Source organism: Anthonomus grandis, chromosome 1 (assembly GCF_022605725.1).
Source record: "Anthonomus grandis grandis chromosome 1, icAntGran1.3, whole genome shotgun sequence".
NCBI lineage: Eukaryota > Metazoa > Arthropoda > Insecta > Coleoptera > Curculionidae > Anthonomus > Anthonomus grandis.
The window spans coordinates 52,090,211-52,105,109 of NC_065546.1; the positions used below are offsets into that span (position 1 = coordinate 52,090,211).

Consider the following 14,899-nt stretch of genomic DNA (forward strand, 5'->3'; position numbering starts at 1 on the left):
TAACTAAGCAGTCCCATTGCTACTCTGGATGTGGATTCCTGGATACACTCATGAGGAAGCCGATAATTGTAAAAAAAAGGGCCAAGCTCTCAGTTCGTGAGACTAGAACCTTACTGCAGCATACGTAAGAATACATATCCAACTGAGTTGAAGAAAAAGAAGGAAAATCTTCGGAAACGGGACTTTCGAAATCGAGAGTTCAGGATAATTCTTGGAATCAAAAATCTCAAAAGGGTTAAGGCTCTAGCAAGCTTAGGTAAAACTAAACCACGAATTATTTCAGGATACCTGAGAGATTATAATTACATCGACAAAATCGATTAAAAGACTTATTGATGTGGGCCAAATAAAAAATTTTCAAGCAGTCCGGTGCCTTTATTTTAAAAATATAATCTATCGATTTTTCAACTCCATGGAATATTCATTCATTAAACTGAATATGGAATAAGCAAAATAATTGTTAATTTGACAATATAATTACAACACTTACATTTTTGTTAAATAAATTAAGTGCTATTAAATTTTCAAAATTAATATATAAACTAACGATACTTCTAAATAAGGATATAGCCTAATTAGTGGTATTATCACCCTCTTTAAAGTAATAAATTTACAAAATATGATAATGTGTCAAAAACCCATTTCGCACACCATTTATTATCTATTGATTAGAAAAACTACTTTACCATAACCTAGTCTAACCTAAACAGTCGTAGAATCACAAAATCACACTTACGCTTACCCCAATGATGGCATTCAATTCTGTCATAGTAACCTGCTTTGCCCTTTCGACAGCGCTAGCCACTTGCTGCTGATGTTCTTGCGCTAGGAACGGCATCACTTGTGCTATGATCGCGTTTAATCGTTTCGCTATTTCAGTCTACACAAATTACGGATAATATTAACACTTTGCCTACCTTCTTAAAAAGAATTTAGTCCAAAATTTAGTGCAACCTCTTACCTGTTTGTGCATCTCTACATTAAGGCCATAGGACATCTCATAATACTGAAAAAGAAAAGAAGGGTATTATCAAGTATGAAAAAAATACAAACATACTAAAAAACTTTACGTCCTAGCTCGTAAAAAAATGTCAAAAAATACAGAGAAAATGTTAAAACATGATAAACGACAAAGAGCGGTTCGATCCTCAGAAAAATATATGCATTTGCATATGCCTCAAATTCCATTCTTATTAAAAAGTATTAATGTAGTTACATAAATATCATTAAAAGAAAATGCTTTTAATGCTATAAAGCGAGAAAAACTGTTATGCACATTTTTAGAGCGGTGCTAATTGTTTTATTTTAAAACTCAACAACCTAATCAAGCTATATAAGCGCGTGATTTAATTTAATTTCTTCCTTCATTATGAAATAAAAGTGAATTTTATGTGATAATTATAAAAAATAAATGCCAAATAAATGCATCAAAAAGGCAAACTTTAAACTATGAACCCAGGCACATTTCGTAAGATGGGTATTTTCCGTGGTATGAAAAATATTTTTTTGTAATTTATCTTGCAATTTCCATCATGATTTAAACTAATCTCATTTCATTCTTAAAATTAGGTGCGTCTCAAGCCACTAATATGATTCTGAGATATTAATTTTAAATATTTATATTAATATGACAGTTTTTCAATTCACATGGACCACTTTGGATATTACAACAGACCTTAAGATTGCGGGTTTAAAAATGTTAACTTAATGATAAGCAGTACTTTTAACCTCAAAATACAAAATGGATGAGGTGCATTTATTATCAAATACTGCTTAACTCTTAAATCCGTGATGATGAAAAAATTACATTTTCAAGTTATGGGCACCACTTTCATTAATCCAAAAATTTCATCTTGACATCTATAACACTGCTAACTTTAAAAGAGAAAGGAGCTATAAAATTTATAAAACGGATAGGCACAAAATAAATTCAAACCTCAAATTCCTACAAAAGTTCTATTATAGAATCTGGGCATGCTCATGATATTATTTAGTCTAGGAGAGATTTATTGCCTCGCTCTATCTCTATTAACACGTTAACTGACATTAAGAACTTCCAGAGTTCAACTCACGTACCCTATACATTCCTATCATCATGATCATCATCATCATCATTATGTTTAATACATTTACTATTGCCCATATCCATAAAAAATAGGTTTTTCCTTTAACGGAGTTTAAGGTCATCTATAGATCTAACAGATATCATATTTACCATGCGGAGAAAAAACAAGCTTTAGCTTAAGCGAAAGTACGGTGGAAAGTCATAGTGTAGCACTACTGCCCTGCAGTACAGACTCATCTGTACGAATTGTAAAAAAACAAAATTAATTGTTGGTGAAAGTTTTGCAATAAAAGGGCTTGAAGAACACTAATTAGGAGGAAAATCTCGTGATTGCTAGATGTTAAAATATGACTATGCTATTAGCTGCATTTGCAACTTTTGATTCCCTGCATCCGCATTGTGTACCTGCAATCATCAGATTTGAATTTCATGTGGCTTTCACTCTTCAGAAGGCAGATTTCAGTAGCATCGCCTAATTTATCTGTTTGTCGTATCTTTATTTGAACAGTTCGATGCACTTGCATATGTCAATGAGATCGACCCAAATTCATCAAGATTGATATCTTTCAAGACTTGCAAGTTAAATTAATCTGTTTATAGCTAATAGGTTGTTCAATTAATTATAAAGTTTCCATCCATATATTTGACCAGAACTTATCTGTCTTAACCTTGACCATCATTTACATTTATCTCTTTGAGGCCAATGGGCAGTACCGTTTGTTTATACAGTTTAGATCTATACATTGAACCAAAAATTATCTTCTTAATGAGTTTGGGTTCACTCCTATGCGGTAACTTTTCGCACATCAATACTTATGCAATACATGTTTTCAAGCTCTTGCAACTACATATTTTGAATTCGATTGTTTCGTTTTCGGGTTGCTCGTTCTTTTTTGAATTAATTTTTTCGGACAGATCTACTTTAGTTTTTACAAATGCTGCCTAACGCCTGACTCTCTTAATCAATATGTTCAATTATCTTCTTTATTGGCCTAAAACACTATCACGATAGCTCTAGTTCCGGACCATTCTGCTCTGGATAGTCTTGAAAAGGTTCCAAAGTTCTTGATCTGTTTCTAGATCATCAGTTGACGTGTGAGCTCTATTGCACAGCAGATCACGAGGTTTATTAGCAATCAAGACTTTTTTTGTAGCAGCAAAATAGATGGCTGTGTGTGTTGCGTGAAGTGGACGTGTCTTGTAAAAAAATATTCTTATTGTAAAAAAAAACCGTTAATCATCTATATTATTGTAACGCTGGCGCCGCGCTAATTTCCGTTGCCCTATTATATAAATATTTAAACATAAACCGCACTTCCCCCTATCCCTTAATAAAGTATGTACGTATATGGAAAAAGGGGGAGCGAGCAGCTAATATTGTTTTCATGTAACAATCTAATACTCGAATATTGTACCCGTGTCACGTCCGCTTTGAGCTCGCCGGGGAATTAACCCTCTTTGCCGACCCACGAAGAACAGCGACGCGACGGATGTCATCTCGCCGTCGATTATCCCTCCGGAGTAAATCTCTACCCTTCCCAATTCAGACAATTACGGGTAAGGGCCTGAAAGTTTTATGAATAGGACTTTCGTTACATTATTTATGTTTATCGGTTAGTTTTAATTTAAGCAAAGGACTCACTGATCTAGATAGATTGATAATTCAACTGTAGTTAATGGCTAAAACCGCTTATAATCTTGTTTCTTCATATTTAACTGATAGGTTTTAGATGGCTAGTTGTAAATGATATATTTTCTGATTTAGAGCGGGTAACGGTAGCCGTTCCTCAGGGTTCAATATTGGGACCTTTGTTTTATTTGTATCTTTAGCTCAAATATCGTAAAATCCCTGCAATACTGTCAGTATCATCTATACGCTGATGACACGCAAATATACAAGTCTTTCCCATTAGTAACTCCATTAATGCAAATGCTAATATCAATTATGATTTAAACAAATTATTAACTGTGTCAAACGATCATTTACTTAAAATAAATCCCAGCAAAAGCGTGGCTATATGATTAGTCAGCAAATAAACGAAACTTTTAAAGAGTACATTTTCTACCTGTTACGAAATAGAACACGTTAAAAAAATATGCAGTGGATTAAGAAAAATATATACTAAATGAAAAATTGGAAAGTCGATTTAATATCATTGACTAATTTGAGTTATGAATATTGCAGTCTCTTGTTAATAATGTTGTTGAATTAAGCGAGAACTGTCTCAACAAAACTCCTAGATTCTCTAAAAAATTTGTGGATGGTGACATTTGTGGATGGTGACCTATACATAAACCTTAAATATTTAAAAAAAACACATTAGAAAATTCAATTAAAGTACCACCATGAATTGTACTTAATCTATCAAATTTAGTGACTACTACATAATTTGTTATAACATAAGTGCAACGGGTCGAACTAATGCTTAACTAAAGTCACAATATTAGGAAAATTAAGTCATTCGAGAAATATAAATAGTTCATCAATTTGATCAAATATCACTTGATCAACACTTACATTATGATAAACATATGAAACTTATTCTATTGAATCAGTCATTTGATACGGGTTTATGGTTTAGAGCTTGGCATATTGGATTAAATGAATCATTCATTTGCTTTTTATCACTTCCATGCTTTGCAGAATATGGCCTTAACTTTGTTATTTGTGTAAAAACCTAATTTCTTTCTGAACCACTTAAATTTTCTATTTATATTAACAATCTTATTACATATATATCACCCACAAATAGCTCTACATCTAGATCAAAACCTGTTGATCCTGAATAGCACAGAAATCCACTTCATATATTTTTATATTTATAATATAAATACAAATAATAAACAAAACATAATATAAAAATTGGAACAATCTGGAATTACAATAATTCTTAATAATGGTTGCCTTGTTAACCAAATGGTTGATTGTAATTGTAATTCTAGAATCACTTGTGTTACTTTAGTGCCTTGACTATATAAGATAAAAAAAAATATTTATAATTTCTATCAACTATAAGAATTTTTACCAATTAAACTGTATCAAGTATAGGACAAAACTAACTTTAACAACATTTACATCAACTTTCAACCTAGTTTGTCTAATTCAGTCTCATGTTCATGTTGTCATTATGAAGTATTTAGTTCTGCATACATTGAATCTACAGGAAAGGTGCAAGAACTGTAGAAAATAAATACACACATTTTCATTATCCTCATATTTATGTATGAACAATACATTTTATAAAGTTATGAAAAGGTAAACTATGAAGAAGTAAAACAGGAAATAGGTTCATGTATATTAATACAGATGAAAAGCTTTATTAAAAAATGTCAAATAATTAAAATCACTTTGTAAAATTAGGTATAACAAAATCAGATAGGTACAAACATATTTCGTGCTGTTATAATTAGAGAATATTTAATATACAGTCTGAGTAAGTTCATGATTAGAAACTAAGTATCCATAATATTTCTCAAATATTTTAATATTGACTGCGCTGGTTCATATATATATATCCAAGATAAGGATGTCTATCATGGAGATCTCGGCAGCTATAGGAGATACCGAGGTTTATTAAATTAGAGAGAAGTTGCGCATTTTAGAGCCTAACAATACGCCGTTTTGAAAGTTTTAAAATTTTGAGTAGATCCGGAGACATTCGAGAAAAACCGAAATTTACCGATTTCGTTTTTATTTTTTTCTGGAGTTATTTAAAGAGATATGGAAAAACAAAAGACACTTTCTCATGGCCACTTTTTAAGCTCTAAAAAATAATGCGAGATTTTTCGTACGATGTTTCGTTTCGAAGAAACCATCATCAACTTAATTTTTTTTATATGACGCGTAAAAAAAGTACACCCTGTATAAAATAGCATATTTTTTTACGATTACAACGATGTATGACACAATATGTTTCTACAATATTTAAAATGTAAAAAATGATTTTTAATTAAATTCCGATAGTTTTGATGTAGTATGCTGTATAAGAAATACTTTATATGCCAATCAGCTATCCTAAGTTCAGAAATAATTAATATTACTCTATAGTTGCCTTCAAGCAGTTTGTCGCTTCTTTGTTCCTTTCAATACGGAAATAATCGGCAAATCAGGAAAAAAATATCATTTTAACCTAAAAAAACCCACTCCAAATTTTATTCAAATATATTCCATTAAAGTATAGAACAAACGGATATAGAAGAGATGTGCATTCAAAAAAACCTCGCCTATGGTTTGCAGCTAGGCTTATTTTAGGCATTCAATGTTCTAAAGTTTGTACAGTTAAAATACGTGAGAAATATCACCCACGTTTAAGTATGTTGCTTGCCGTTGGAGAAATTTTGCCAATTCATATCTTATGAGTTAAATATGTCCGTGTCGCTTTAGTAACTTTATTAAAACGATCGCTAAAATGGAACATGAAACTACTTTTCCTTTCAAAATAATCTTTGAGCGGTTTTATCCTGAAGTTACAACGACTACACCGCTCAACCAATGAAACAATTATTGCAGTTTCTGGTAACAAAACGCGCTTTTATATTGTTGTTGATTGCATCAGGATTAAATCTGTGCTATCAACCTTTCCTGAAGTCCTAACGTCTAAAAGCTAAGATTACACCAATATATTTGATCCAAATTTAAAAAAACCTCTGTAATTTGCTACTTTATTGATAAATTCAATCAAATTTATTCAATGCTTATCGAAAAATTTCTCATGGATTAATTAAAAAATCACGGATGAATTTTTCTGCATTTACTATTCGCTTTCAAAATGCGGAAATTGTTCCGACGTCATAGGTTCATTGTATAGATAACTAAAGCCGATAACGATATCAACTGGTAATTTCCGAAGCCTGAACCAGAAAACCAATTACGACCAAAGTGGACCAATTACCGGCTGTCGAACCGACCACAATGGCCCGCTCGTAATATTTGGTTCTGCGATGTCGAGATAAATTACACCGATACAAGCCGAAGTAAACATCAACTAAGCTTTACTTACGAAAATCTATAGTAATTCTATCGTAACATTGAGCCAGGTTGGTGACCCATAAAACTTAATGTTTATAGATGAACCTAATGATCTATTTCCAATCAGGGTATTCCATATATAGATCTCGATAATGGATGCAAATTATGTTGACAACTTTGAAAGACCTCCAGTATATCTCAATATTTGCATTCTCTTAAGCTATGCTCTAAATCAAACTTGGACTTGAACACACTAATTCGGATTTTTAATAAGGCATCTATATCTCTAACAAAATGATTATTAAAGAACTTCTCGACAGCTATTCAAACTAAAATAGTTCAAGAAAACAAAACTCCAATAGACAAGTTTTAAGCAATAGTAAAGACACTTTGAGTGCAAAATCTTTTAATTATTTCTTTTAGTCCATTGCAAACAATATTCTTAGCAGTGTATCAACTTCATTTCTTGATTATATGCCTGTTCCTATGGACAATATTCTATTTTCATTTCAACCGACTTCTTTTAATGTTGTAAGAGAAAATATTAAAAGGTTAAAAAAGGCTAAGAGTCGAGACTGCTTGGGTATTAATGCTAGGCTAGTTCAAACTCTTAGAGAACTTATAGTTCCATTGACCTAATAAACCAGTGTATTTCTGCCGGTATTTTTCCAAGTATATTTAAAAAAGCGAAAGTGAGTCAATTTTAAAAGATCGATTTTGAAAAAAACAATGTATTTACAGGCACTCAGTTTGGTTTCAGAAATAATAAATCTACAACATTGGCAATAGATAAACTCATAAAAAAAATTCGCGGAAGGATGGGAATTGGGTATTGAGTTCATATGCTTCTTTTTAAGATCTCTCTAAAGCATTTGATTTTGCCCTCATGGAATCCTTGTCCGGAAATTAAAACTATACCATCTGGATGTTAATAGTGTGATATAGTACTAATTGAGTCATACCTTCAGTGTTGCAGTCAATATGTTGGTTATATGAACAACTGAGAGGGCATGGATTATGGTGTTCTGTCCTTAATCATCTTGTCCTCTCTTGATGTCCTTATTCCTCATTTAAATTAATGATCTTGCAAATGTTCATCATTTAAAACCTATCCTTTTTGCAGATGATACTAGTAATGTTATTAGGTACTCTTTTTTGTCCACGTCTTAGACGTGTTAGGTGATAGCAATAGGCTTTCCCTAAAGGCATCGAAGACCAACAAGTTAAGCTTTAGCTTAAAAAGAAATTCCAATTGCTAAATTAACATGCAAAGGACATGCATGTCACCTATCAGGCAGGCTAAGTAAAATACTTTTCATGATAAAATCCTTAAGAGCTTTTATATCCTTGTATTATAAGTGGTTGAAAAAAAAGCAACTTGACAACGTAGAATACCTCTATGTTTACAAAGCAAGTATCCGATGTTGAGACTTTGTGTCGGAACAGTGTTTTTTCTGGGTATTTTTTCATATGTGTGAAGCTAATGTTCTAGCTTATTTTTTCATAAGCTAGAACGCAGCATATGTCGTTTGCCAGAAATTTATTTATAGTCCGAGCCCGCTGCTATTTCATTGATATAATGCCCCGAAATTTTAATAATTTTTTTTGTCCAGATATTAACAATCAATAACTAAATCGATTTATAGTATTTATAAACCTCTACAAACTAAAGTTTTTTTTGTGAAAATTACTTAAAAAGTCAAATGTTAAGGAAATGAAAAAGGCTCGCAAAGGATTTGAATTAATCCTTTTTGTATAATATATAATAAATTTTTAAAGCATTTAAGATGGTTACAAAACTCTACAAACAAAAGTTTTTTAGTAAAAAATGATTGGCAGTTATAGCCGTTTATAATATCTAACTCAATAAGTTTTAATCAAAAAACTTTCCTTTGTAGAGGTTTGCAACCATCTTAAATCCGTTTATATATTTATTATATAATAAAGAAAAAAGCTTAATTCAAATCCTTTGAAATTTAACCTTTTAATTAATTTTTACAAAAAATCTTAGTTTGTCGAGGTTTATACCCACTATAAACCGATTAAGTGATCCATTGTTAATATCTAGACAAAAAATTATTAAGACTCCTTTGAAATTCCAGGAGATACGGGCATTATATTGATTAAATAATAGTGGGCGCGGACTATAAATATGTTGCCGGCAAACGACATATGCAAAAATATCTAGAAAAAAAAACAAAGTGGCAACATCGGATACTTGCATTGTAAACATAGACAAAACAAAGGCAAGGACACAAAGTCACGGTCTCATCAAATCCATATAATTTTTTAAAAGCTTAAAAGCTACACGTGTTTCGCTCCTCGTAAGTAGACCTACACAGATCGCATTACAACCATATCTATGTAGGTCTAGGCCTGATGATGATAGGCCTCTGATTTCTATATCGAAACACGTGTAGCTTTTAAAAAATTATATGGATTTGATGAGACCGTGACTTTGTGTCCTTACCTTTGTTTTGTTTTCGTTTGGTCTCTTAGAGAAAATGGCTGATACGTTTCTACTTGTAAACATAGAGACATATTCTACATATTCTACGTTGCCAAGTTGCTTTTTTCATTAACTTTTTTGTTAAGAATCTTTTTTTATTCTAAAAAATTTGTTGATTACTCTCAAAGAATATGTTATTGGTTAGTAAATAAACGGAACTTTTAAAGAGTACATTTTTTACTTGTTACAAAATAAAACACATTAGATAATATTGAGTGGAATGAAAAATTTGAAAGTCGTCTATTTCTATATCTAAAACCTCGCCTATGATTTGCAGCTAGGCTTATTCTAGGCATTCAATGTTCTAAGATAATGTCCTATGCCAAAGTCTAACCGTTTTTGACATATATTAGATTTTATGTAAAAAATTACACTTGCATAGTCATTACATAAGTTCTCGCACAAATTGAAAAGTGTCTGAAAGAAGAAACTAGTTTCTGCATTAACATTTTGACAATTGATAAATATAGGGTGGTCAAAATTTAGCATCCTAAAAATTACATTGACAAAAAATGTTATTTATTATCTGATCTTATTTAGAATTAAGAATAAGGATAAGCTGGTATAAAATTGTCTAGTATAAAAAATAACTTAGCTGAAAAGGCTTACTAATTAAATTATCCAATAATATATATGCGAATCTATATAAAGGATCTATCCGAACAAAGACTTTGTCAAAGCCGGTATAAATGCCATCAACGTGAGTACAAGCAGCAATTGAATCAAAAACATGAGCAGACCGGGTTGATTATCCGATTAGAATGCTCGGCTTTCAATATACTCGTGATAATCTAGTAATCTTCCAAACGTCTAGAATTTGCTCTGTGGGCAAACTTAAACTAAAAATATGGGAGAGGATCATTTGATTTCATAAAGTCGTAAATGCAAGCGTCGCAAGCGAAAAAAATTACCTTTTACTAGGTGTACAAAAACGCGATTTTATGTGTAGGCGATCGCAAAAATATCGCTGATTAAGCAAAATCTTTCAAATAAGACTTAATTGAATAAAATGAAGGAGAGTTTATTTAATAGTCCTAGAATACTTAAGAATGACCGATAATACATCTCATGTGGAGCTTACAAATATTTTATACACAGCATTTAGTTTAACTTTTCACTGAAAAAAAACTAGATAACAGTTTACAAAACCATTTTTCTGCTATTTGAGCACTATAAGAAAAATTGTCTATATAGGCCTTTTCTAGTGTCTTTATAGAATACAAAACTGTTGGCGCTGCTTTAAAAAAAAGTTTTTTTTTGTAATTTTTTTTATCCTAGAAGCTTCCGCGACCCAGAAGTGAATAGGACTATAAAATAGAGTGCAACAGTATCTGTACTACATACCTAAACACAAAAAGCAGCTTCAGGGCGTTTTTGAACAAAATAAAGGTCAAAAACCCCCCCCCCCCCCAAAAAAAAAACAAAATCTTCTGCACCTTTTTTCAAAACATACAATGCAAAAACTTTACAACAAATGAAACTTGTTTTCCGCTTATTCACTGAACTAGGGCGATGTTTCCATATTGACACACAAATAAGCAAAATACTAAAAGTTATTTTTATATGCGAAAAAATGTTGAGGCTCTCCAAGTTATATTTGTTTAAATTTTGTATAACTATTTTATTGAAACATACAATATAAAACCCAACAAACTTTTGCCACAATCGAATTATTGGACGCATTGAGCAATATCATATAATAGTTGCCAAATTTTCCTCTGATTTATTCGTTTAAAATATGCTAAAATAGGGGTCTAATCTAGAATATTTGATGTTGCCATTGATAATTACATTTTCAAACTTGAGAGGCTTAAGCCCTCCATGTGCTCGACGTTCCAACCGAACCCAACCCGTTAAGCACACGAGGGGCTGAAAATAGTTTTTTACTATTTTGAGTTTTTTTTTAATTGCCTTTTTTTTAATGTGATAACAGTCAGCTACACTCTATTTATATACCCAGAGAAAATATTCCTAAAAGTTCCAAAAGTGATATGGCAACCATGCTTTTAAACGAAGTATTTAGAATCATTTAGCCATGTAATCTATGAAATACGTAATTAAACCTTTATAATAGGAAGAAAAAAGATAGAAACAGAACGAACGTCTTACAAAATGTTGCCGATTTTATTGGAACTTTTTGTTTTTCTACATTTTTCAAGAATATTTGTGAAAGTATTACCTAACATTTTAGGAAAAACGGAGAAAATATGTCGTCATTTAGTGAACTAGTGCCCAAAAATTTGATTTTAAGCCACCCTACAGTGCCATTTGCTTTAAATGTCGTAAGTTTCGGTTGTTTTTTCCATTTAAAAAAAAAAACAGGCATTCATTTACAAAAAAAGGGCAAATTCGTCTTTTCGCCAGCACGTCTATAAACTTTATAATCAACACAAGTGCCTAAACCAGAAATAACCCGTTTATTGGTAGAAAAAACTGAAAACCATTTTGTAAATAATTATCAAAAACTATTACTCGGTACACGGTAGGGTTGAGCTAAGTTGCGAAGTTAAATTCACAGGGATAACCCTTTACGTGTTTTTTTATTCACTGTGAACGTTAATTCACGATAGTATAACTCGACGATTAGCTAGTTTGCTTATCGCACAAAAACCATGAAAGCGAACGCGCATAATAAAAACAAATGTATAGATATTACTATTTTTTCTTAGGTATGGTCGATGGACCATACCTATGGTTATTAAAAAGGGATAAGAATACAAACAAAATAGGAGAAACTACCAATATTGCTTAGTTTTAATGGTAATACATGTTTTTATAGTAATCTGAAAGCTAATATCACCCTAAAAAATATTATTTCCTTATAGCTTTATATTGATGATAAAAACAAACATGTAGCAATAATCGATATTTTTCAGAAATGTAAAAATTCAAATATTCTTTGGCCATAGAAATGAAATGTGAAAAACACTTAAATTTAACAATAACTAGGAAGATTTAACATTTTTATAGGGTAAGTTTTTATAGTAAACGAATAACTACAAATGAGTTCAGGAGCAATTTTCTCATAAAACGCCGAAAACGTTAGATGTGCATTCGTTTGTCTCAATGTGAACGCGCCTTTCTCTTTAACGTTTTAATATTTCACAGCTTATTTTTAACAAGTCAACAAGCAGTGAATGTGAATTTTTATTCAGAGTTAATAATTCACAGGTAGTGAAATTTTGCTCAACCGTAGTACACAATCCCGCCTTAGATATTTCATTTTAAAGAATACCTGCATCTTATACTATACGCAAAATAAATAAAGATTTCTGTTCAAATACCTATCTCCGTTTCATATAGAAAGTAATAACATTCAAACAACTCATTTTAGTTTTGGATTGGATGTGTTATGAGATTCAAAATACTCCCAGAATGGATACCTGCTTTTCTGTAAAACAGAATTCATTTGCGACATCGTGCCTCAAAGCGATTTGCATTCGTAATATACCTCTAGTCTGAACTGAAATATATATAATACATAATATCTATAACAGGTACATTATTTGATATTGGTCTTGCCTACCAAATAACGCTTTTGTATCTTGTTATTCGTAAATAGTTAAGACGGAGACGCGGAGTTTGATGTAAGCTCCTATTTCGTTTATACATGATTGCGGAATATACGATTGTTGAATAATTAAATAAAGCACTAGAAAATGTAAATCTATGTAAAAATTAAACTAATTACTCGCCACCTTTCTAAAACAATTTTAATATATTTTTTTATAAACAATATGCTGAGTTCTTTTTACAAATAGCATCTGATTTGTAACATTTTAAGACTGATTAACTGATATTATATAGGAAAACGTAAAAATTTTCCAATATAATCAACAATAAATGACCTTCATATAATGGGCATTCTGCCTCTAGTTCCCGAAATTTTTATAAAGATTCTATATAATTAAAGTTATGATTTATAATACTGGTATCTATTACACCATATGGCTTTTCAAAAGAATTTCAAAGCTATGACTCACATCATTGACCATATTTTAAAAACTTAATAACAGCATTTTAAGAAAGCTAAATATTTCTAAAGCATTTGACACCATCATTGACAATTTATTGTTAACAAAGCTTAAATGCTATGGGTTTGAAACTAATCCTTTTTCTCTAATAAAATCATATTTCAGATCAGCAATAGAAGTGCACGATTACATATACAATTACCGTAGGAAAGTTAAGATTTTTTGTTAAACTTAACATTTCTTGCGTTAATTAAGGCTTAATTCTCTATGAAATCTTACCCTTAACAAAACAAGGACTGAACCTCAGCACTCAGACCAGCTCCTTTCAACATATGAAACCATCCTACAAGCATTCAAATAGAATAACCCGACTGCACTATCACATCTTAAAACAAATTCAAAAAGTAGCTTTATTGTCCCAAACAGGGTTATTGACAAAGCCTTATTAAATCTAAGTAAGTAAAACTTAGCACTAATATATATCGGAAAGCAAATATAGTTACAATATATTTTTTTTCAAATCACACATAGATATTTGGTATTCTCTCGTCTAATGTATAATATGCCTTAAAAACTAACAATCTTTTTAAATGGTTTTTAAATCTAATATAAGAATTAAGTTTTCTTATACAAAGAGGAAGGTGATTGAAAATTTTCAACGCATGTAAATAAAACAATTTATCACTTGCTCTGAATGTGGAATGGGCAACCGAAAGGTGCATGTAACACGAGTTCCAAACGAACTGCCTCCTACAATTTCCTGCTGGTGCTTTTTATATACCATAGTTATTGTTTCAAGTATATATAAGCAACAAAGGGTCAAAATTCTTATTTGCACAAAAAATGCGGACAAGATACATGACACCTCACTCCACCAAGGGCTCTAATTGCTCTTTTTTGCAGAAAAAATACTGTATTAAAGAGATACTGGGAACATGATCCCTACAAACAAATCCCATAGCGAAGATGTGACTCCATAAGGGCATGATAAGCATTTTTTGCAATGTAAACATCTAAGCTGTTATAAATTATTTTAAAGGCATAGCAAACTGATCACTGACACCCTCCTCATCGATAGTGACAGAATCCATTAAACATCTGAAAATTAACAGATTTGTTTTGGACCTATTAAAACAAAGTCGATTTGCATTGTACCATAAGCAAGTCAGCATCCAGAAACATTTGCAGTTGGTCAATGTGTTTTTTTGGCCAAATGATGGTGGTGTCATCTGCAAACATAGTAACCCTACCTTTTAGGGGAAGCAAAGGAATTTGCCCAGGAACCCAGTAAAGATCCTTGGGGAACCCCTACCGGCCCGATAAATAGGAGCTGAATTAACCCAAATAAAACCATCTAAAACCATATCTCTCCATCTTCCACA

General features: G+C 31.4%; 1 protein-coding gene across 11 annotated transcripts in view; it reads right to left on the bottom strand.

The window, feature by feature from the left end:
• LOC126748022 (protein groucho) overlaps positions 1 to 14,899 on the bottom strand; it is a 157,195-nt gene that overhangs the window by 59,401 nt on the left and 82,895 nt on the right. For 6 of the 11 annotated variants that reach the window (XM_050457657.1, XM_050457571.1, XM_050457105.1 and 3 more), the window contains exons 4-5: positions 962 to 1,006; positions 737 to 880 (exon numbers count right to left, since the gene is read on the bottom strand). In XM_050457657.1, coding sequence (XP_050313614.1) covers positions 737 to 880; positions 962 to 1,006 — 189 coding nt within the window. The remainder of the gene's footprint in view (positions 1 to 736; positions 881 to 961; positions 1,007 to 14,899) is intronic. The other 5 variants (XM_050457796.1, XM_050457324.1, XM_050457722.1 and 2 more) reach the window with 1 other exon arrangement.